The sequence below is a fragment of the Schistocerca nitens genome, chromosome 10, assembly GCF_023898315.1.
Source record: "Schistocerca nitens isolate TAMUIC-IGC-003100 chromosome 10, iqSchNite1.1, whole genome shotgun sequence".
Taxonomy (NCBI): domain Eukaryota; kingdom Metazoa; phylum Arthropoda; class Insecta; order Orthoptera; family Acrididae; genus Schistocerca; species Schistocerca nitens.
In genome coordinates, this window is record NC_064623.1 from 143,905,476 (window position 1) to 143,931,532 (window position 26,057).

Sequence of the window (26,057 nt, forward strand, 5' to 3'; positions counted from 1 at the left end):
TTGTCGTCGTTCCATCACACAGTTGGAGGTGGTTCATATTCCTAACTACGAACGGGTGTTTGCGTTGTTCTCGTCATTTCATCTCATCTTTGTCACAAAATGTCCGCGTCTGTAACTCAGTGGTCACTGAGGCTATGTAGACCACTGGCCATTAAAATTGCTACACCACGAAGATGACGTGCAACTGACGCGAAATTTAACCGACGGGAATAAGATGCTGTGACATGCAAATGATTAGCTTTTCAGAGCGTTCACACAAGGTTTGCCCCGGTGGAGACACCTACAACGTGCTGACATGAGGAAAGTTTCCAACAGATTTCTCATACACAAACAACAGTTGACCGGCGTTGCCTCGTGAAACGTTGTTGTGATGCCTCGTGTAAGGAGGAGAAATGCGTACCATCACGTTTCCGACTTTGGTCGGATTGTAGCCTATCGCGATTGCGGTTTATCGTATCGCGACATTGCTGCTCGCGTTGGTGGAGATCCAATGACTGTTAGCAGAATACGGAATCGGTGGGTTCAGGAGAGTAATACGGAAAGCTGTGCTGGATCCCAACGGCTTCGTATCACTAGCAGTCGAGATGACAGGCATCTTACCCGCATGGCTGTAACGGACCGTGTAGCCACGTCTCGATCCCTGAGTCAACAGATGGGGACGTTTGCAAGACAACAACCATCTGCACGAACAGTTCGACGACGATTGCAGCAGCATGGACTATCAGCTCGGAGTCCATGGCTGCGGTTACCCCTGACGCTGCATCACAGACAGGAGCGCCTGCGATGGTGTACTCAACGACGAACCTCGGTGCACTAATGGCAATACGTCATTTTTTCGGATGAATCCAGATTCTGTTTACAGCATCATGATGGTCGCATCCGTGTTTGGCGACATCGCGGTGAACGCACATTGAAAGTGTGTATTCGTCATCGCCATACTGGCGTATCACCCGGCGTGGTGGTATAGGGTGCCATTGGTTACAGGTCTCGGTCACCTCTTGTTCGCATTGACGGCACTTTGAACAGTGGACGTTAAATTTCAGATGTGTTACGATCCGTGGCTCTACCCTTCATTCGATCCCTACGAAACCCTACATTTCAGCAAGATAATGGACGACCGCATGTTGCAGGTCCTGTACGGGCCTTTCTGGTTACAGAAAATGTTCGACAGATGCCCTGGCCAGCACATTCTCCAGATCTCTCACCAACTGAAAACGTCTGGTCAATGGTGGCCGAGCAACTGGCTCGTCACATTACGCCGGTCACTACTCGTGATGAACTGTGGCATCGTGTTGAAGCTGCATGGGCAGCTGTACCTGTACACGCCATCCAAGTTCTGTTTGACTCAATGCCCAGGCGTATCAAGGCCGTTATTACGGTCAGAGGTGGTTGGTCTAGGTATTGATTTCTCAGGATCTATGCACCCAAATTGCGTGAAAATGTAATGACATGTCAGTTCTAGTATAATATATTTGTCCAATGAATACCCGTTTATCATTTGCATTTCCTCTTGGTGTAGCAATTTTAATGGCCAGTAGTGTATCATGCGGAGGACGCTGGTTCGATTCCCGGTGCTGCCAGGGATATTTTTTTCCTTGGTGGGGGCACTAGCACGTGACGCACTCGGCCTTCTGATGCCGACTGAGGAGCTCCTTCGCTGTGCTAGCAACGCCGCAGGTGTGCCGACTCGACAACGGGAGTGAGTGGGCTGTGCTGGACCCCACCCCCTCACAGTATGGAGTCCATACCACACACGCGTGACGCCATTGGCTGATGGAATACGTGCTGGTCGGTCGTACCTTAGGCCGGTATTATACTAACATATTTCTTTGTCAAAGTTGATGTGTCAAATACTTACGCCAAAGAAATTTGATGGTGTAATAGGCAAGTTTGTCAAATCTCTCCTGTCTTCAAACAAATATGATCAAATCTAGGGCGTCGCGGGAGATTGATAAAAGTCGTTCGTCTTCTGTTCACTGCAACGTGAAATATAGCCACTTCGAGCGCTGGCGTCTCTACAGCTATTTGACGTCTCTGTAGTATGTTTGTTAACGTGACTTCGAAGTTGGTTTGTTCCTTCGACTCTTTTTTTTAAACAAACCTATTTCGACAAGTTAAAAAGCGCTTTATCTGTTTCGTCCTTTTTATTAATTTCGTGGTTGTTGCGACACTAATTCCATTAATTAAATTATTCAAAATTAAAAATAGTTATTGCCCACACAGTGCACTAAACATTTACTTACATTCACATATTCCCCTTCAGTGCCTTATAAATTGCTTCACACGATTTTGGCAACATTTTGGTTAATGTGCAATGTGATATTTGAGTTCTGTGTCGTAAACCAGCGTAGCACTCTCATGTATCCAGAAATATTATTGTCACAGTTTGCCTGTCTTCTGCACATACAGCATTTCTCAAGAGGATATACTGTTTTGTAATATGAAAAGCCACTTTAATGAGCAAATACTGAAATACACTCTCATCTATTCGTAAGTAATTAAAATTTTAAGACTTAACTTACTCCACTTGCAGCTCTCGTAACAGATTTTGCTGAATGCTTTTATAATCTCGACGTAATACGTAGGGCTTCATCCAAGTATGTTTCCTTTCTTCCGCCGCTTTTCTTCCAAATACACGCACAATGCAATCGTGGCACTAGCAACTGCAGCGCATAATAACGCGTTGTCGTCCGCCATCTTGAAATTTGACAAAAAATATGACGACAGTGTAATACCCCTTTTTAGCGCCACATCAGTGGTCTTTATCAAAGGAATATGATAGTGTAATACCGACCTAAGAAACAGAGTGCAAAAAGTTGTTCTGAGTTATTCAGACGATGTTGGAAAGATAGAAAATTTCAGTGACTGGGGTAAAATCACAGAGGGAGTCCCACAGGATTCAATTTTGTGTCGAATCCTATTCCTTATAGATGTGTATGACCTTCCACTTAAACATTCAACAAGCAGAATTTTTACTTTTTGCAGACGATACTAATCTTATAATAGATCTCACCAGACAAAAGGCAACAGAAGAGACTGTTAATGTTGTTTTTCAAACACTTATAAAGTGCTCCTCTGAAAATGTACTCTCCATTACTTTAGAGAAAACACACTTTATTCAGTTCTGTACAGGAAATACAGCCACGACAATAGTTGTTGTAGTACATGAACTGGCGCCAGTAAATAGGGTAGAATGCTCCAGATTCCTGAGTATACATTGTGATAGAAGCTTGAACTGGAAGAAGTATATTACAGAGCTTCTCAAATAAGTTCAAATGTTGATGGTGTTAGGACAGCAACCAGCCACAAATTTACTTTGAGTTCCTTTATTCAAAGGAAACCGTTACCGGTTTCGAATCGTTGCGATTCATCATCAGACGGTTTCCTTTGAATGAAGGAACTCAAAGTAAATTTGTGGCTGGTTGCTGTCCTAACACCATCAACATTTGTCTTCAAAAACAGCCACGGTCTCCAACATGTCATCATATGACAAAATTGAATTAAGTTCAGCTGCTTTTGCTATTTGTTTGCCGGCCGAAGTGGCCGTGCGGTTAAAGGCGCTGCAGTCTGGAACCGCAAGACCGCTACGGTCGCAGGTTCGAATCCTGCCTCGGGCATGGATGTTTGTGATGTCCTTAGGTTAGTTAGGTTTAACTAGTTCTAAGTTCTAGGGGACTAATGACCTCAGCAGTTGAGTCCCATAGTGCTCAGAGCCATTTTTTGCTATTTGTTTATTTGCTAGTCTTGAAAACAAACGGATCACCCTCCTGGCATTTTTTTTTATATATTTGCACTCAATAATGTGATACGGAATAATTTTCTGGGGTAACTTCATTTAGAAACAAACTACTCATTACGTAAAAGCGAGCATTAAAAATAATATGTGGCGTTCTCCTGCGGTCTTCGTATAGTTACATTTTCAAACAGCTAGGCATTTTAACTGCCCCATCACAATATATATATTCGCTAATGAAATTTATCATAAATAATCCATCATAATTCGAGAAGAATAGTGATGACCACACCGCCACCAGTAGAGGAAAAAATGACCTTCATTAGCCACTATTAAAATTGTCAGTGACTCAGAAATTCAATATATAGCAACAAAAGAATTGATTATCTAAAGAATAACATAAAATGTCTGACAGGGAGCAATGCAAGTTTTAAATGTAACCTAAATTCATTTGATAACTCCTTGTATTCGATGGACGATTTTTTTTAAAAAAACTGGTAGCCAGTAAGAAGAAAGCCACACCTAGATTTTAAGTATAGTAGCACGGGTAGGACTAAAAAAATGCGACGATGGTTTGATAAGTCTGGTAAAAAAGCAATAAAAATCGTTGTTTCGTAAATAACTCACGTTACTTCACGACATAGTCTCCTTTCAGGCATATTCTCTTAGTTCAGCGATCGTCCAGCTTTTTCATCTCGTGGGAAAAATTGGTTCTGTCAACTCTGCAAAATACTCGTTGACAGCAACTATCGTTACCTCATTTGATGAAACTTTCCCCCAGCAAGCTTAAGTTTCAAGCTAGGAAACAGGAAAAAGCCATTTGGGGCCAAGTATGGTGTGTAAGGTGGATGAGTAACAAAATTCAAAGCCCAGTTCATGCAGTATCGTCATTGTTATCGCTGATGTGTGGGATGGTGCTTTATCCTGGTGAGAGAGCACTCTTTTGCCTGCCAACCTTGGTCTTTTTACAGCCAACCCAAGTTACAAACGATTCAGCAATGAAGAATAAAAGGGTACAATAATGGTTCTGCCTTTTTTCAAGTAATCTATGAGGATTATTCTTTGGGAATCCCAAGAAACAGTGGCCATCTCCTTACCAGCTGACAAAATCGTCTTTATTTTCTTCGATGCACTTTCACCAGCTTTTGTCCATTGTTTTGACAGCTGTTTTGACTCTGGTGTGTAATGGTGGATCTAGGTTTCACCAAAAGTCACAAATCGGCACAAAAAGTCTTGAGGACTTCAATTAAATATCGCCAAACAAAGTGCTGAATTGTGGTGCCGTATGTGCTTTTGGTCGACAGTGAAAAATCGCGGCATCCAACTCACACGCAGCTTGTCCATAGCCAATTCTCTGTGCAGGAAGTTATGCATTCGCTCAGTTGAGACGCCTACAATCTTTGCAGTCTCACGAATTTATATTCGGTGGTCTTGCATTACCGTATGATGGATTTTATCAACGGTTTCCTTTGTCGTGGCCTCAACTGGACGCCCTGAGCGCGCTTCGTCTTTGGTGCTTGCCCGAGTACGTTTCAATTCATTAATCGTAAAGTAAACGGTCTTCAATGATGGTGCAAAGTCCGCGTGAACGTCATCCAGTTCTGTTTTGATTGGTGCGCCAGTCCACGCCTTCAAATGAAAATTTTTGTTAACAGTACCACTGACAAATTCAGACGGCTGTAAACGATGAACTTACGCTGTACATTGTTGAGTTTCTTTATACGATCCTTGCAATAATGAAGCTTCCCTACTACGAAAGCAGAACAAAATTGTTCCATTCTTTCGTGGAAATTTACCTGACTTACCAAAACACTCTCGTATGTTCGCTGATATTAACACAACATACATATACATATCCTAGAAACTGACTCGTTCCACATAATTTCGATAAAAGAGCCGTTCAAATGATATATGGCACATGTAACTAAATAACTAGCTAGCAACCTCAGACAGAGTCTCGCGGGCAATAACAATTCATTCACTAACGCTATATTTTAGAAACAGCTCTTCTCCGGTACCACCCGACAGGCAGTGTTCAGTAATAGGTCTAACAGTATGTTACCAGTAACGCACACAGAACCAGAGGCTGTCTCATCGTGTCCCACACATGCTCAGCAAGGAACGTGTTTTGAGACTTTAATGTTCCCGGAATGTTATGCCACGCATCATGGTGTTTATGACACGTGACTCGAATGTGGATGACTGAAACGAGGCGATGTAGCTCACCTTATTGTTCTCGTTCAAGTTGAGTGTGGGCATGTGCAGCTTTCGGGCGTAAGATTTGGACCAGTCGATGGGCAGTATGTTCCCGAAGTTCCCTGTGATCGTCCACCACATCCTGAAACACAGAAAAGAGAAAAATATAACTGTACCAGATCTTAAGGAGAGGCGAGCGGACAAATTCAGACAACAGAAGAAACAGAAGGACCTTTGTAAAAAAGTTTAGGCAGTAGATTTCCGAATACTGTTGCCTTTACTGATTTTATTTTTATTTATTTATGCATTTTGGTAACGTTGGTGCTTCCAGGGATCCTCTTACATCTAACCAGATATTCTGACAGAGTTAGCCGTATATAACATATCGCTAGAGTTAAATCTCAGAAGCTTGCGACAGTAATAATTTTTGCCGTAATGGCGGACATAATCGAAAACGTTCGCGCGCTGGTTTTGAATTCGGCCAGCCTACTTTTTTTCCTTCGCTCCACTATGAAATACATAATATAAATAAATAAATAATAATAAATAATAATCTACAGCGAATCCACCATTTTGTCCTGTAAGGCTAACGACTTGGGGCATACACAATTGATGCACACTGACGCCCTAATCTGAACTGCATTGCACCCATAATATTATAGGCGTATAAATCGGGATGGTCATATGGGCTTTGTAAGTACTAGTGTAGTGTAATAGTTTGTATATCTGATGATGTGACGATAAAGCCTGTGAGGACGCTAAACGTTCATTCTCCGACTATTCGTCTATTTTATTCTTACGAACACGCATCTTCGTGAGAGTTTTCCCAGAATCTTAATTTTGACTTATAATGTGATCATTTATATTCCATTTTTAGCAGTGCCCGCCTGGCTAGCCGCGCGGTCTAGCGCTGCTTCCCGAGCGGGAAGGCGTGCCGGACCCCGGCACGAATCCGCCCCACAGGTGTCGAGGTCCGGTGTGCCGACCAGCCTGTGGATGGTTTCTAAGGCGGTTTTCCATCTGCGTCGGCGTATGCGGGCTGGTTCCCCTTATTCCGCCTCAGTTACACTAACAAGGGCAGGCCGCCAATTGTGAAATTCAGATTCGATTCATACTGCGCATAATAAAAGCTCATGGCCAGAGGTGTAATGTGGCAAAGCACCAAGATGCACTTCTCAGCCGTTGTCGAGAAAATCGACAGTTAAAAGAAACCGTTGCGGTGAAATACTCTCTACGATTAATAATTTACTACAGAGTCGTGGCGCAGCGGTAAGCACTCAGGTTCGTAATCCTAAGGTCACCGGATCGAATCTCGCGCCATGCATCATTCTTTTTTTTTCTTTTTTTTAGTATTTGTTTTTTGTATATTCCCGGCAATCAGTTGCAACAATTATGCATATAATAAGTTGTTGAAAGTCGTTTGTCGTGGAAAAACTGGCGACTTCGAACATCATTATGTTTTCCGCAAACAAAGTTGTATTTCACAAATGTTATTAATTGTCTTCATAATGTTAACCACGTATAGTTAACGGAAGACGTAGAAACGAAATTCCGAAACGAATACGTATAGCGTAAGTCAAACGTTCGAATTAAAATAGAGACCCCACGAACACAAATTTGCTGTGGCAGGTATGATATATAAACTCCGTTACTCGCTCGTTACACTTGAAGGACAGATGTTGAATGGGCCGAAACGAGCCGCCGCATAACAGCGTAGTTGCCTGTTAACTTCGAAAGAAGGTAGATGCGGTCCCTAGCGCAACTTATAACATCGTCGAAAATCAGTGCGGACGGGAGAGCTTTGGTACAGCCTGTTAATCAAACGGAAAAATGGAGGCGGTACAATTGGAGAGCGATCCGCCTTCACCAACATGCATAAACAATTCATTAATAGTTTATATATATATATATATATATATATATATATATATATATATATTTGAATTACAAAAAACTAATAATAAAAAAATGCATGGCGCGAGATTCGATCCGGCGAACTTCTGATTACGAACCCGAGCGCTTACCGCTGCGCCACGACTCTGTATTAAATTATTAATCGTAGAGAGTATTTCACCGCAACGGTTTCTTTTAACTGTCGATTTTCTCGACAACGGCTGAGAAGTGCATCTTGGTGCTTTGCCACATTACACCTCTGGCCATGAGCTTGTATTATGCGCAGTATGAATCTAATCTGAATTTCACAATTGGCGGCCTCCCCTTGTAAGTCGGCGATTGCTGCGCAAACACTGTCTCCACGTACGCGTACACCATAATTACTCTACCACGCTACATTTGGGGTCTGTTATGAGACGTTCCCGTAGGGGAAGGGGGGTCTATTGGAGGCCGAACCGCACAATAACCTGGGTTCGATGTGGGGCGGCGATGGGAGAGTGGACTGCTGTAGCCTGTTGTGGAGTTGTTAACCACCGAGGGGCTACAGGGGGACGAAATCTCTCCGTCGCTTCTAGGTCCCTGGTTCCATACACAATACAGGTAATAGTGGGAAAAGCGTTTCTGAAAAACAGAAATTGGCTAGCATCTGATACAAATGTATGTATTAGGAAATCTTTACTGAAGGTATCTGTCTGAACTGTAGCCGTGTATGGTAGAGAAATGTGGGCGATAAGGAGTTCATAGAAATCCAGAACAGAAAGTGCTACGGTGTAGTGCTACAGGTGAATGCTGGATTAAGTCGGTAGATTGGATACGTAATGATGAGGCGGCACTAAATGTAGTTGGTTAGCAAATAAATGTATAGCACAGATTGACTGAAAGAAAGGATTGGTCGACAGGAGACATCGAAAGGCATCAAAAATCGACAAAGTGCTGATGGAGGGCAGTGTGGGGGTTAAAAATTGTGGCAGAAGATCAAAGCTTGACAACAGTCAGCTGCTTCAAACTGATGTAGGTTGTAGCATGCGTGCACAGTGTAGACTTTCTTGGAGAGTTGCATCAAACCAGTCATCGGGAAGATAACAACAACAACAACAACAACAAGTTACTGTGCCAGCAAAAAGCGTGCCTTATATTTGCTTTTCAGAAAAACCAGACGTGTGACTGAGATACAAGTGGAGAAACGGATGTTACTGGTTAATCGGCCGTCGATGTCAGTGTTGTTAGAGACGGCGGGAACACTGAGGAGCTATGCTTGGAACGATTGATTTCACTAGTAAGCAAGCAGGCTGCGTCGATTTTGGCGAGTGCGGAGCTGGGCAGACACGTTACGTCGCTCCACAGGGGGTTATCTGCCGCGATGACCCCCCCGCCCCCGCTCCTCCCCGGCCAAACTGCAACATGTCTAATCGGCCAGACTGCTACACCACTGGCGTATAAGAAACCGGCTGGCATGGCCCCACACTTATTACGCAGTAACTCGAAGCAGTCACACAAATGGGCTCGCTGTCTTTTTTTTAGTCGATGTGTAAAAGCCTCCGTAAACGATCACACATTTTGCCAAATTTAACAGTGTTTGCTTAATATTTGACCGTGTACGGTGTAGTTTGACGTTTTTGTCAAGCGTAGATCGTGTTTGACTTGTTTGCGAGAAATTTTGACTGACAGAAAGTTTGACAAGACGGCGGACGTGATTTGTGTCGATGTTTCGCCGCATACGTTTAGTGAAAAATTGTTTTACTACGTTTATCTCACTGTATCGTGAGTTTCCACGACTTTGGAAACTACGATCGAGTGTAAACACTAATAGCATAGACTATGCCAAAATGTAGAGGTGTCACATCTTTCCCAGTCATATACACGGAACAGCCAAAGAAACTGGTACACCGGCCTAATATCGTGTAGGGCCCTGCGAGCAAGCAGAAGTGCCGCAACACGACGTGGCATGGACTCGACTAATGTTTGAAGTAGTGCTGGAGGGAACTGACACCTTGAATCCTGCAGGGCGGTCCATAAATCCGTAAGAGTACGAGGGGGTGGAGATCTCTTCTGAACAGCATGTTGCAAGGCATTCCAGATATGTTCAACAATGTTCATGTCTGGGGAGTTTGGTGGCCAGCGGAAATGTTTAAACTCAGAAAAGTGTTCCTGTAGCCACTCTGTAGCAGTTCTCGACGTGTGGGGTGTTGCATTGTCTGCTGGAATTGCCTAAGTCCATAGGAACGCACAATGGACGTGAATGGATGCAGATGATCAGACAGCGTGCTTACGTACTTGTCACCTGTCAGAGTCGTATCCAGATGTATCAGGAGTCCCATGTCACACCAACTACACACGCCCTGCACAATTACAGAGCCTCCACAAGTTTAAACAGTCCCCTGCTGAAAGGCAGGGTCCAAGGATTCATGTGGTTGTCTCCATACATGTACACGGCCATCCGCTCGATACAATTTGAAACGAGACTCGTCCAACCAGGCAATACGTTTCCAGTCATCAACAGTTGAATGTCGGTGTTGACGGGCCCAGGCGAGGAGTAAAGCTTTGTGTCGTGCAGTCATCAAGGGTACACGAGTGGCCTTCGCCTCCGAAAGCCCATATCGATGATGTTTCGCTGTATGGTTCGCACGTTGACACTTATAGATGGCCCAGCAATTTACGGAAGGGTTGCACTTCTGTCACATTGAACGATTCGCTTCAGTCGTCGTTGGTTCCGTTCTTGCAGGATCTTTTTCCGGCCTCAGCGATATCGAATTTTTGACGTTTTAGCGGATTCCTGATACTCGGGGTACTCTCGTGAAATGGCCGTACGGGAAAATCCCCACTTCATCGCTACCCCGGAGATGGTGTGTCCCATCGCTCGTGCTCCGACTGTAACACCATGTTCAAACTCACTTAAGGGGCTCCGGAACGCCCTATACTTGCAATGTTAAAATAACGCTTATAAATTACATCTTTCCTCACAAAGTATTTGAGGTAGGAAGTTGTTTACAGATTATTTATTGGAATATGGGCTACAACTTAACACAGGGATTTTACAAAATTTTAGTTCAGTTATTAAAGATGATTTTTTTTCAATTGTAATGAAAATTCACACTTTTTTGCAATTTTTTATTTATACATTCAAAAATATACAGTTTTTTGGAAAAAGGCTGTGTTAAATTATGCAGAAGGTACTGTGTAACATTTACTGAAAGTTTGAAACAAATATGTTTGGAAGATCCTTAGAAAACATGTAATTAGTATGAGAAAATAAAAGTTTTGGGAATCGAGCGACAAAGATTGGATTAACTTTTTAGTGCATTCCAGGTCCATAGGGTGGATTATCTTCATCCTCTGCAAACTCTTCCTCAAGCTTCCTCTTGTTCCTCCTCCTGTTTACTCTTGCTTGTATTTCTAGACTCTTTACAGCCCTGTCTGCAGCCCGAAGGCGTTCATTGTCTAAAGCAAGCATTGCTCGTACCATGTTAGAACCTATCTTCATTCCCATATTTCTAAATACCTTTGGCCTTCCAACATTTCTCCTTTTCTTAAAAGCCTTCAGAGGATTTCTAATAACTTTACTTTTACTCATTATTATACTTCAACAAAACAGAGACTCAAGAAACAGAATTAATTACGAATATTTTCGAGATAACGACAGAGTAAATAAACATGAAACAATCGACAATCACACCAGCGATATATATTGAACCATCACAGGTTAGCCACAACACATACTTTATCTCATATCACTAAAATGTACCTGATGAACACGGACGTTAATAATAACACCATTTGACAGCAGTTTAACAGCGCCACAGTGGGTCACGCCCATGTAGAACACATTTCAAAAAAAAATTAAAAATAGTTGTAGTCTTCGGAATTGAATAAATTATATATCTATTAAAAGGTAATAGTCTGCAGATTCAGAAAACGCAAAAAAGTAAAAATTGAACTTTTCATGATTTTGAGCCTTTTCGGAGCCCCTTAAATCTTGATAACCTGCGATTGCAGCAGCAGTAACAGATCTAACAACTGCGCCAGACACTTGTTCTCTCATACAAGCGCTGCCGACAGCAGCGCCGCATTCTGCCTGTTTCGTATCTCTGTACGAGTATTTGGATCCGCATGCCTATATCGGTTTCTTTGGCGCTTCAGCGTATTACGCTGCAAGAGGTTTTGAACAAGATCAATATTTTAGTATACAGTAACAGTAACATGCGGAAGTGGAACGTAATAAAAGAAATCGTAGTTCTCCGGTTCTTCCACGGACGATGTGGGCTATATGTTCCCATATTGTGGTATTTTAATGAATTATCATTAGAGGACCAAGTTGAAGAGAATAAATTTTCGCATACTTGTGTCCTTTTTTTCAGTGTGAGGGCGAAGTAACGCTAAACAAGTTGTAAGGCGTTTCGCTGTGCATCCACACAAAGTTGATGTAATCGTTGGGTTCTGAGTGTAACATTTCCAGTAACAGGTTCTCAGTTGTATGTTTCTCACTCATTTTAAACAATTCCCTGGAACAGCGTCTTTTTTCTTCTGCTGTAAACACAGCGCCAGAGTCAATGTTAGAAACGCTTTATGTGCATTTGTGGCCATTCCCACTGTACTGCCAAAATACAGCATACACGAAAAGCGTCTGCTTGTAAAGTAAGTTTAAATCGACAAAGTTTCCTTTTTACGTGTACGGGCTCATTTGACACATCCATAGCTACATAACAGCTCTTTTATGGGGGCCTTAACAAGTTTTTACAATTTTCATTGTCCATGCGAAGAAAGTTGATGTAATCATCGGACTCTGAGACGAAAAATTCCTTTAGCAGATTTTCGTGAGTAAATCCCTAATCTTAAGCCATCCCTGGACCAGCGTCTTGTTTTCTTCTTCTTCTTTGAATACAGTGCCAAAGTCAATGCCAGGACTACTTTGTCCGATTTTGTGGCAGTTCTCACTACTATCAAAATATGAGCACGAAGAGCGCCTGTTTCGAAGTGAGGTTAGACTGACAAACATTGTTTGATCGTGTACGGGCTTGCTTGGCAAATCCGTCGCTAGATAAAAGTGATTTTTGTCAAACATGTTTGATCGCTTACGGGGCCTTAACACCACAGTACGAGTACCAACGCACACAGTTCATCCACAAAATTTCGACTCCAAGACTTCCAAAACAAAACTGGAACAAGTTACAGGGCCTACCGAATACATCAACGTCTACATCTACATTATTACCTATCAATTCATAATTAAGTGTCTGGCTGTGAACCACCTTCAAGCTATTTTTGTACCGTTCCACTCTCTAACATCGCGCGGGAAAAACGATCACTTCAATATTTCCGAACGCTCTCCGAGTTCATTTTATCATGATGACCATTTCTTCCTATGTAGGTGGACACCAACAGAATATTTTCATAAACGGAGGAGAAAGTTGGTGATTGAAATTTCACGAGAAGATCCTGCTGCAACGAGAAGCGTAATTTTTTAATGTTATCGACCCCAATTCGTTTATCATATCCGTGGCATTCGCCCCCCTATTTCCTACCTGATACAAATCCCACACCACACAGCTCTCGGACAAGAGAGTTTGTGGACCAGTGTTTTAATCAGCGTGCAGCTTTACGTAGACGCACGTTAACTGCACTAGCAGGCGCTACAAGAGGGACGTTGAGCGTCACGGAGAAGATTGTTGTTCAAGTTCCCAGAGCGCAGGTTCTAAGAAGAGTTGGACAACAATATCACTCCCTTACACATCCTTCTCACGAAATGACAACGAGGCGAGAATGAGGGAAACGCACCCACCGCAAGGTGGCTTGCGGAGTAGACGTCCAGTTGTACATGTAGACACAACTCTCGTCCTATATGATGAGAGTTTGGAACTGTTTTCTGTACATATTCGTTTCGCCGGTGTACTGCTAGCTGGGAATCGTCATCACTTTCGTGCAATCGATACTGGAACACGAATATTGAAGGACAGTCGTTACTGGCGATAACAGCGGTCAGCATATCTCGATTCTACTACGACTGTCGAGTCACGCGGTTTATACATGTGGTCGGCACGGGACGCCGTTCTGCTGGTCACTCCCCTCCCCCCCTCCCCCCTCCATTGCCCACCCCTCTCTCCCTCACCGCAGCTGATAATCGCGCAAGGTCTCCGAAAGGAAAACACTGTTGCGCGACGTCCCCTGACTTAGCGAATTCCCACAGTGCACTTCTTTCGACGCTCTAAACAAGTTATTCAGAAAGAAAGAAAAGATTTCAATTGTTTATCACAGACGGACTATGAAAGGCAGAAACACATCGCGCGTACCACAGAACAGATTTCAGTTGTTTATTACAGACAGGACTGTATCAGACGTGCGTGGCCGACCAGCTCCCTTCCCTTTTCATATGCAACCAACTTCCAAGAATTTTGTATGCCAGTCATAAATCTGCTTACGCAGAGACGGTTTCTTGCTGGATCGTCGGCGGAATGAACGTTGCACTTGAACGGTGGATTGACTTGGCGCAAATTGCAACACAAAATGATTTATCTTGTCGTGCAGTCGCCATGTTGGTACAAACAAACTGCAGCGCTGCTGTGTCAAAACTCTGAACCTTCCTCTATCCAATGACATGCGCAATGTCTTTCTATCTTTTACAGTTTGTCTGTAAGGAACAATTGAAAACTGTTCTTTCCTTTTGAATGGGAGCTGTCTCATTTTTCTTCCCTGTTTCTCAATACGTCTCTTTTTTCTTCCTTGTTTCTCACTACACCTAAAGAACCCCACAGTCGAGCGACCCGTCGCACGTGCTTGCGATCGCTTCATAGGTCGAAAGTGTGTGGCAAATCGTCGAGATCGGTCGCTGATCGCATGGAAATGCCAGCCAGTCTGATAGACTGCATGCGATCCGTGTATGCCATATGACTGCCTGGCTGGTTACCAGCTATCAGTTTGTTGCGTTTCGTTGCGTATTTCGTTTCGTTTCGCCCTCGTCGAATAACAACTTTACATTAAATTAATTATTCAACGACCACGAACTACTTTGAAAAGTGAAATTGATGCCAGAGTTGCCATTTATATTAATACAAAACAGACCCTCCGATCTTGTAGTGGTTAGCACTTTGAAGGCTGTGCTAAAGAAGCAGGGTAGTTGAGAAAGCCATAGCAATAGTGATGATATACTGAGCATTGTCTGATGATTGTGAGTTGTTTATGAAACAACTACACGAATTATTCAAGTTTCTAGGTTCCAAACAGGATGACGTATCGGTAATGTAAAATGAAGTGGACATTTTGATTAAATGTTCGGGGCAGATCTATTATTACATCTCAACTTTCTTCTCGTTTCATAGAATCTCCTCATACTATAAATTGCGGTAATTAGCAGTGCTACTATTGACAACATTTTTACAGAAATATGCTGACTGGAAAACAAATTGTGTAAATATTTGCCATATCCATAATATGAAACTAATGAATGAGAAAGTAACAAATGAAATTCTTGTAGAAAGCCTACGTTTATGGAATGTACAGTAAAAACTTGCCAAAATTGTCACCACGCATGAAGATCTGTCTCTGTGTATAAGTGACAAGCAATGCAAAGAAGACTTGTAATTGTGTGTGCTGGCAGCATTTGTTAAACAGAGTAATTGAATTTTATATGCTTAATATGTTGTCTGCAGTTTCATTGAGAAATTGTATTTAGTCTCAAATTGTTATTTGAATTAAATAAATGTGTTTCTAAACTAACAGTTTGTTATAAATAAAGTATAAAAAACAAGGTTCAAACCATAACGCGTTAGGTTTTTTTCATATGCAACTATGAAACAAATTCTTAGTGGTTGTCACTTGTGATTATTGATATTTTTAGCCATTCAATTAATTTTTTTGAACATTCAATGTTGTGATTTATGTTGTATGCGTTCGAAGGTATTAATCAAAGAATATTTAAACTTTCCATGGCTTTTATTTAATTTCTATATAACAAATACTTCTTGATGTCTCCTAGACTACACGTGGATGGTTAAGTAAGTTATATTTTACCTGGGTAGTTAAGGGTTAATCCCATTCAAATGGCACATTCACGAGTACGGTTTTACCTACAGCTTGATAGGTTAGCAAAAGAAGTATTTACGTGTAATGGTTGTATCAGTACTCACGTTGAATAATGAAAGTAACGCGAAACGAACAGTTTGTAACGGGCGCATGCCTCGACAATGCCGAATACATGCGGCAGGAAATTTAGGCGTTTACTTTCACAGCCGCAACGATCAGACTCGGCGTACAGCACGAATTGGGGAACGCGTGTTCTTTTCCAAAGGAACAAAACCGGCATTCGCCTGAAGAGCTTCATGAAAACCTAGATATGGCTGACAGAACGGGGATTTGAAGCGCCGTCCTTCGGAATGAGACTGAACTGTCTTCAACCAGTGCGCTTGCTCGCTCTGTCCGCCACAGAAGCTTTACTTCATATTTCTTATGCAGCCCGCGAACACCTGCAGCGAATATTCGTTTGGCTCCGGTGTATTGCAGTGTAGCCTCTGTTGTTTGCTAACAATCCCGACTCGCCTGTTGAGCGTTTTCACTGTCAGCAGACGTTGCGCATACGTATACTTATCCGTGTTGACGAACAAAGTCGTAGCTGCTAAAATGCACCGCGATGTACAAAGATCTTCACGTAATGTCGACACAGGCTTGCCTATCATCCACAGCTATCTCGATTTTGGTTCTCCGTGATTTTGCCGAAATCATTCCAGACAAATGGTGCCGTAATTCCTACTGACAAGCCATTGCTTCCTTTGTTATTAAGCTCTCATGTGCTACACATTTAATACACTATATGTAATATAGTATAACACAGTATAATTATTTATGATCTGCATTCTTATATAAAGACAAGTCGTTGTTCAAACTAGTTACAAAAAAATTTCGAAAAGTACTTGACCAATTTACTTCAATTTTTTACACGATACCCTAATGAACATTCGGACAGACATAGGCTATAATTTTTTGTAAAACATGTAATACAGCAATATATCTGTAATATATGAAGGGAGAAAGTTGTTACCAAAAAATATCGAAGAGTTCTTCACTGAGTCACTTCAAATTTTTACATGATACTGTGCTGAACGTCTGAACATTCGGACGTTACATAAGCTATATCTTTTTCTTAATATGTACAATATATGAATACATATGTAATATACAAAGGTAAAAAGTCATTGCCAAAAATCTCGAGAAATTCTTGGCCGATATACTTCAAATTTTTACACTTTACATTCAGATGGACATTGGGTACATATTTTTTTTTAAACAACAATGCACAGTTTTTCCACTAAAATCGACCGTGGGAAAAAATGTTGGCTGTTCTCTACTGTGATAATTTGCGGTTTTGTTTTCTTTCTTGCATTCAGTTTAACTACGTTAGCGGGGCATTTAAACCAGTAGACAAACTCTTCCTCCTATACATATTCTTTCTCGTCATATATATTTTTAAACTAAAATTTTGTACACAACGTTGTGCTGCTTCGTTTTCTTCCTCGGAGTCTATTTTCACATAGAACAGGAAAGTTGTATTTAAGACTTATCGACGTATGATTAGAATAATATTACGGAATCTGAATTTGCAATAACAATGAACGAGGCTCAGGGTCATGGCGAGGGGGGAATAGGATTGGGGGGGGGGGGGGAGATGGGGACATGGATTGTAAAAGTTGGGAGTGGGGGCAAAAAGGACAGAGGGAGGGAGGTAAAGGTAATTAGCACACAGGTCTAATTCCCATACATATTTTGCAATTGCAAAGCATTTCCTGGTTCGCTAGTATAGTTGCAAATATCATATGCAATGCTTACGTTGAGAAGTTTAGCAAGTTAACATGATTCTGACCATTTTAAAACTATATTTAACGCCAACTTGCAACATGCCTGCATATAACTACGCAGCGTTGAAGGAATATTCTGCAGAAAATTTCACAAAATCTATTTCAGTACTTACGACATAAAGTTGTAACAAGCGAACCTATGCGTCGTGATCTATGGAATGAGAACTACGAAATCCGTCTTCAGCACAGGAGAATTCAGACCAAGTGGAAAGCCTATCGATGAATTACAACCTACTGAGCGGATTAAAGCGGTTTACAAAAGTTTAATACCTTATTGAGTGAGTTTCTAGATTAAAAATCCGAAAGAGATTGCTTTATGAAAACATCCAGTAGCCTGCCTGACATCCCGACTGAAAACGAGTAGATTAATGTATCTTAAACAGGACAGGAAAAAAGTTCTGCTTCAAAGTGACTCACTCTACACAGCGATGAATGCTGCATTGAAAAGCATAGTACGATGTTCATCCAAATATGGTAATGAAAGGGAATTCCGTTAAAAAAGAGTGATAGTGTTCTTTATCTTTTGAAAAAGGATTATGACAACAACTGGAAAGATGATACTTGTTTGGGCTTTTATAAACACCTAATTAATCCTGAGACCGGAACCGAAACTGAGAGCAGCGTTACTAGAGGTAGCATGTGAACCAATGATTCAGCCTCCTGCTCCCCATTTTTCAAAATTGTGTATCTAACATTAAAATGTGTTACGCTACACAAAAACATGTTCCAAGTGCAGAGTGTAGTGTGAAATATTGTGAAAGTAACAATTATAGCTGCAGCACACAAATGAAGTTATTACACACATCTTTCTTTCAAAAATCTCATTGTCCTTTCATGTTTGTATTCAAAGCTCTCTGGCTGCATATTTATGTTTTAAAATGCACATTATCCGAACTGTAACGTGTTATAGGGATGTAGTCTTTCGTCCCCCTGTTCAGTCTATACATCGAAGAAGCAATGCCTAAAACAAAGATGAAAGGGTGTCAATGACAAGATTCGCTGATGACATTGCCATCTTCATTGAAAATAAAGAAGAATTACAGAACCTGATGAGCGGAATGAACAGCCTAATGAGAAAAGGATATGGATTGAGAGTAAATCGAAGAAAGACGAAAGTAATGAGAACAAGCTGAAATGAGAACAGCGAGAAACTTAACATACTGGGCACCGCAAAGTAGATGAAGTTAAGAAATTCCGCTACTGATGGAAAAGCAACAAAAAAGCACACAAGTAAATAGGCCATTCCTGGGCAAAAGGTGTCCACTAGTATCAAACAAAGGCCTTAATTTGAGGAAGAAATTTCTGAGAATGTACATATTGGAGCAGAGCATTGTGCAGTAGTGGAACATGGACTGTAGGAAAATCGAAACGGAAAAGAATCGAAGTGTTTTCCACAGAATCGACGACGAAAGGAATATATGGAAAACACTGACAAGAAGAAGGGACAAGGTGAGAGGTCTTCTGTTAAGATATCAAGAAATAACTTACATGGTACTAGATGAGGTGTAGAGAGTAAAAACTGTAGGAGAAGGCAGAAATTGGAATACATCCAGAAAATAAGTGAGGACGTAGGGTAGCATTGCTGCTCTGAGATTAAGAGGTTAGTACAGTACAGGTTTGGAAACGTACAAGAATAATTCTAAATACAACGAAGTATACATGACCTAAAATAAAAGAAAAAGAAAAACGGAGTAATACCGATAAGCAGGAAATTTTTTATATCTTATTCTCATTTTCTGGCAAATTTAGAAAACTGAAAACTATGGTTTCTGATTCTAGAACCCTCGAGCGTGGTTATTTCATAAATTTCTGGGCTATTCACCATGCTCATAATGCTTTATTATGTCGTCAGTCACACAAATAAGAATTATTGGGCACTTGCATTGATAAATCGGCAAGTAAGATATATTCTTCCATGTGCTATAAAGACCAGCCTTGAATCTCTGAGTAATTCTTTCCAGCAATTAACTGACTATGCTTGCATAAGCGCAATTTGGTGACACTGCTAACCGTAGTCGTCCGCAACGGGTGGGTGTAAGAGGGGGGGGGGGGGGACTGGAGTACCGATTTTTTACGCATTACAAATTGTAGAAATTGCCGTACACCATAGATAACCATCATTTCTGTAGGATGGATTAGGTTTTTGTGTCGTTTATAACCGATACGTGTCGAAATCAACACAATTGTATTTGAAGCAGTGGTTCTACAGACTTTTGCAATAATTCTTGCCGTTGTGCTGTGTATTTGGGGCTGCAGTTCTATAAACTTGTCCGCCGGCCGTGGTGGCCAAGCGGTTAAAGGCGCTACAGTCTGGAACCGCGCGACCGCTGCGGTCGCAGGTTCGAATCTTGCCTCGGGCATGGATGTGTGTGATGTCCTTGGGTTAGTTAGGTTTAATTAGTTGTAAGTTCTAGGCGACTGATGACCTTAGAAGTTAAGTCGCATAGTGCTCAGAGCCATTTTTATAAACTTGCCCGTCGAATCCCGAAATTGAGTGTGATGCAATAATTCTTGCCGTTGTGCTATGTTAGTGTCAATGGTCGTGCTTTCTCTGTTACGTATAAACAATTGCCATGCCAAACGGTCAAGCACTCCCCGCGATAACACGTCTGACACTCGGTCTGTGAGGCTATCGCTATCAAATAGAAGAAAAAAAGGGAAGATTTCGCTTTATCACATCTGTCACGAAAACAAGAGGCTCGGGTTCTATTCAGCGCGGTATTTATCTTCCCGTTGCTGTTTGTTACAGTGTACGCCATCTATTAGCATTCTGCAGAAACTAAGCTGCGCTGTTTCGCCGACAGATCGCGCCGTATGCCACAACTTCTGCGCAAGCATCTCGCCGCCAGTTTTTCGAAGTTGCGCAGGACTTCCATTCACAGTTAGCAACAAGAAACGTCTTTTTGTGAATGAAGCCTCATGTTAGCAAGTTAGCAAAACCAAGTACATCTACTGTCGCCAAGTCGTGTTCCATATGAAAACAAACTGAACTGTAAAACAAGGCAAAGCCGCGTAAGTTGGGCGGTTTCCATGACTTCACGCGCTCACTTCCTCCACGATCCAAATTAGGTAATCGCTGCAGGTTGACGGAACATGTGTCACTGGCAAACTTGCTATCTCAGCAGCCGGTCTTTACCGACTTGTCAAGCAGTTAAGATTGCCGCCGACCTGTTACAAAAAGGAATTTTCCATTCAGTAGGACGCTGGGTCCAATTAGCCGTTGCACGTTATCAGACAAGCGACAAGTGTAGGCTTTTAGGGCAAGCAGTAAGCGATGCGTCGTTCGAAATCTGCCCCTTGAGTTCCAGTACTGATTCCTTCCAAGGCTGCCGCATTACACAGGAATACCTTACAAATTTTACAGAAATTATCGGTGCACCTTTAACGTATGTCTGATTTGTTTTCTGTTAGGTTTTGTACTCATTTCCGCATCTACATATGTACTCTGCAAACTATAGTGAAGTGTGTGATCGAGGGTACTTTCCCGATTCCAATCGCGTATGGAGCATGGGAATAATGACTGTTGAAATGTCTTTTTTCTTTGTCGTTTCATTCTCCTCGCCTCACGAGGGCAGGGGTGTACTGTCAGCAGTAACAATTCGCAGCTGAGCAGTCCAGTCAACGGTTTTGGAAATTTAAAACAGTAATTTTTTTAATTCGTGTTAGGAAAATTGAACATTTTCTCAAAATAAAATACAGATGTTTAGTTGGGTTGGCTAAAAGTGAAATACTGACTTGTTACTTTCTTAAAATTATTTCAAAGAGAAGAATAATGTTATGAGTTTACGCAGACTGCCATCGATATCGCTATTATGTGACTGTAGGTTTTTAGGTGGTGTGTGGTGTGGGTTCTACACGGTGGTTGTGCGCCGGCCGGGGAGGCAGAGCGGTTCTAGGCGCTTCAGTCTGGAACCGCGCGACCGCTACGGTCGCAGGTTCGAATCCTGCCTCGGGCATGGATGTGTGTGATGTCCTTAGGTTAGTTAGGTTTAAGTAGTTCTAAGTTCTATGGGACTGATGACCTCAGCTGTTAAGTCTCATAGCGCTCAGAGCCATTTGAACCATTTTTGGTTAAAGTGCAGCTAATGACAAACATCCTGTGTGGGCTGTAACTGTTGTACAGCAGCGAAACTTGGAACTGTAGCATCAAAAGTAATTTTCTTCGAAAATGTTTTGTTTTAAAATGACGTAAAATAAATTATATTTAGTTTCTGTAGGTGTTTTATTAAACCATGAACTATTGAGTCATTGAAACAATTGGTACCGCTGATTTATAAACCACCTTCTTACGATGAATGATGTAGCATTTTTAAGTGAATCGCATTTACAAAGTATGTTCCCTCTGCATCACTCCTCTCCGTAGTGAGACTTCGTTCACCGACATCCTGCACCCCTATTTGAAATCAACTAACGTATGCTAAAATATGTACAATGCAATTACTGTTTGCAAGTCGACTGCTGGATACGTTACTTCTGGACTGGCAGGAACTGGAAGACTTCAGGCTGCCAATGCTTTGCGTCTGAACACTGCCATTAATAATAATAATAAGGCCCGGGAAAAGAATAGGCCTCCGGTATGTTCTGCCAGTCGTAAAAGGCGACGAAAAGAACAAACCACTAATAGGGCTAACCCCCCTTTTAGTGTGATTAGTTGGTTCAGGACAGAACTAAAGAAGCCTCGGACAAGCGCCGTCATGGTCGGTGACGACGCTTGAACCCTATGCCCGCCCACAATGGTAATGACACTGCTAGCCAACTGGAAAATGATTTAAATCCAAATAGAGGTGTTTTGCAGGATATGCTTCCTGCAACCACCCTAGAAGGAAAACAAAGACAGAGGATGAGATGGTCAGATGAAGTTAATCGACACCTCATGTTCTGTTATTACCAAGCAACAAACCTAGGAACCAACACAACTGGATACAGATCACAAGTATACACAACATTTATTACCAGATACCCGGAATTAAAATTTTTAACAGAACAACGACTAGCTGATCAGATCCGTGTAATAGTAAAAAATAACAGGATACCCCAGTCAGAATTAGAAAACATCAAACAACAAGTACAACAAGTACAACAAATACTGGAACAAAATAATGTGCAATTAGAAGAAGAAGAAAATACAGTAATGGACTCAAACATCCCAGAGCAAACAAACAAAGAACAACACGCATCAATTAAACAATCAGAGGAAAACGAAATCTTAAGACAGCCACCAGCACAAGCACAAATAGAACACGAAGTGACACACATGTTAAATATAAATAAATTAATAAAACAACACGTTCTCACATACAAGTATGCACCACAAAATGTACTGGAGAATGATGAATACAAATTATACTGGAACAGAACCATTATAACAGATAAAACAACACCTGACATCATACTAACCAATAAAAAGAAGAAATTAACACAAGTAATCGAAATATCCATACCCAATACAACAAATATACAGAAGATAACAAGAGAAAAATTGAAAAATACACCCAACTGGCTGAGTAAGTCAAGGGCATGTGGCATCAGGATAAAGTTGACATTATACCAATTATACTATCAACTACAGGAGTCATACCACACAATATCCACCAGTACATCAACTCAATACAGCTACATCCAAACGTATATATACAACTACAGAAATCTGCAATTAATGATACATGTTCAATTACCCGAAAGTTCCTAAATGCAATTTAACATATACCGTACAGTTAAAAGCAAGTCACGCTTGATCAAGGTCCTCGTCACTTTCCATTTTTAACCAGACATAACGTCTGAGAAAGGGAAGATCGTAATAATAATACACTGTTCAGTCATAGTGTTGTGACCACCTGTCAAGAGCCTGAATAACAGGCTTTTGGCGCGAACAGGTCCTACAGGTCCTCAATGGGTTTAATTGTTGGGAGTTTGGTGGCCAGGGGGGTACGGTAAGCCCCTAATGGTCCTCTTCGAATCAAGAAAGTACACTGTGAACTGTACGACACTCTGCATTATGCTGCTGGTAATGTCATCGTGATGAGGAAAAACAAAATGCGTTTACATGGTCCTCAAGGACAGATGTTGATCCATTGTGCCTTCGAGAATGAAGAGGTCACCCAGTGAATGCCACGAAAACGTTGCCCAGTCCATAGCGCTCTCTCCGGCCTGTGCCCTTCCTACGATTGTTGCAGATTGCTTTCGGAAGTTTCACGCCGTACACGCGAATAGCCATAGAGAAAAAAACGTGATTCATCTGAAAAGGCCACCCATCGCCATTCAGTGTACGTCCTGTTGGGGTACTGGCGAGCAAATTCCAGCATTCGTCGGCGATGAACAGTCAACACGGGTGCACGAACCAGGCGCCTGTTGTGGAGGCCCGTACGCAGCAACGTTCACTGAACGCTCGTTGAGGAGACACTGGGGAAAATGGAATCACTCTGCAAAGGAAATTGTTTACAAAATTCTCGTGCGACCCATCCTGGAATATTGCTTATGTGTGTGGGCCCCGTACCAAATAGAACTGTTGTTGTTGTGGTCTTCACTCCTGAGACTGGTTTGATGCAGCTCTCCATGCTACTCTATCCTGTGCAAGCTTCTTCATCTCCCAGTACCTTCTGCAACCTACGCCCTTCTGAATCTGCTTACTGTATTCATCTCCTGGTCTTCCTCTACGATTTTTACCCTCCACGCTGTCCTCCAATACTAAATTGGTTGGTTGGTTGGTTGGTTGGTTTTTGGGGGAAGAGACCAAACAGCGAGGTCATCGGTCTCATCGGATTAGGGAAGGAAGTCGGCCGTGCCCTTTCAGAGGAACCATCCCGGCATTTGCCTGGAGCGATTTAGGGAAATCACGGAAAACCTAAATCAGGATGGCCGGACGCGGGATTGAACCGTCGTCCTCCCGAATGCGAGTCCAGTGACTAAATTGGTGATCCCTTGATACCTCAGAACATGTCCTACCAACCGATCCCTTCTTCTAGTCAAGTTGTGCCACAAGCTCTTCTCCCCAATCCTATTCAATACCTCCTCATTAGTTATGTGATCGACCCATCTAATCTTGAGCATTCTTCTGTAGCACCACATTTCGAAAGCTTCTATTCTCTTCTTGTCCAAACTATTTATCGTCCATGTTTCACTTCCATACATGGCTACACTCCGTACAAATACTTTCAGAAACGACTTCCTGACAAATCTATACTCGATATTAACAAATTTCTCTTCTTCAGAAACGCTTTCCTTGCCATTGCCAGTACATTTTATGTCCTCTCTACTTCGACCATCAGTTATTTTGCTCCCCAAATAGCAAAACTCCTTTACTATTTTAAGTGTCTCATTTCCTAATCTAATTCCCTCAGCATCACCCGACTTAATTCGACTACATTGTTTTGCTTTTGTTGTTCATCTTATATCCTCCTTTCAAGACACTGTCCATTCCGTTCAACTGCTCTTCCAAGTCCTTTGCTGTCTCTGACAGAATTACAAAGTCATCGGCGAACCTCGAAGTTTTTATTTCTTCTCCATGGGTTTTAATACCTACTCCGAATTTTTTTTTTTTTGTTTCCTTTACTGCTTGCTCAATATACAGATTGAATAACATCGGGGAGAGGCTACATCCCTGTCTCACTCCCTTCCCAACCACTGCTTCCCTTTCATGTCCCTCGACTCTTATAACTGCCATCTGCTTTCTGTACAAATTGAGCCGGCCGAAGTGGCCGTGCGGTTAAAGGCGCTGCAGTCTGGAACCGCAAGACCGCTACGGTCGCAGGTTCGAATCCTGCCTCGGGCATGGATGTTTGTGATGTCCTTAGGTTAGTTAGGTTTAACTAGTTCTAAGTTCTAGGGGACTAATGACCTCAGCAGTTGAGTCCCATAGTGCTCAGAGCCATTCTGTACAAATTGTAAATAGCCTTTCACTCCCTGTATTTTACCCCGGCCACCTTAAGAATTTGAAAGAGAGTATTCCAGTCAACATTGCCAAAAGCTTTCACTAAGTCTATAAATGCTAGAAACGTAGGTTTTCCTTTTCTTAATCTAGCTTCTAAGGTAAGTCGTATGGTCAGTATTGCCTCACGTGTTTCCATATTTCTACGGAATCCAAACTGATCTTCCCCGAGGGCAGCTTCTACCAGTTTTTCCATCCGTCTGTAAAGAATTCGCGTTAGTATTTTGCAGCTGTTATTAATTTCGGTAATTTTCACATCTGTCAACGCCTGCTTTCTTTGGAATTTGAATTATTATATTCTTCTTGAAGTCTGAGGGTATTTCGGCTGTCTCATACATTTTGCTCACCAGATGTAGAGTTTTGTCAGGACTGGCTCTCCCACGGCTGTCAGTAGTTCTAATGGAATGTTGTCTACTCCCGGGGCCTTGTTTCGACTTAGGTCTTTCAGTGGTCTATCAAACTCTTCACGCAG

The 26,057-nt window shown here is 42.0% G+C and overlaps 1 protein-coding gene across 1 annotated transcript in view; it reads right to left on the reverse strand.

Moving 5' to 3' along the window:
• Positions 1-26,057, reverse strand: part of LOC126210099 (fasciculation and elongation protein zeta-2) — a 465,381-nt gene that overhangs the window by 150,470 nt on the left and 288,854 nt on the right. The window contains exon 2 of the mRNA XM_049939235.1: positions 5,960-6,071. Coding sequence (XP_049795192.1) covers positions 5,960-6,071 — 112 coding nt within the window. The remainder of the gene's footprint in view (positions 1-5,959; positions 6,072-26,057) is intronic.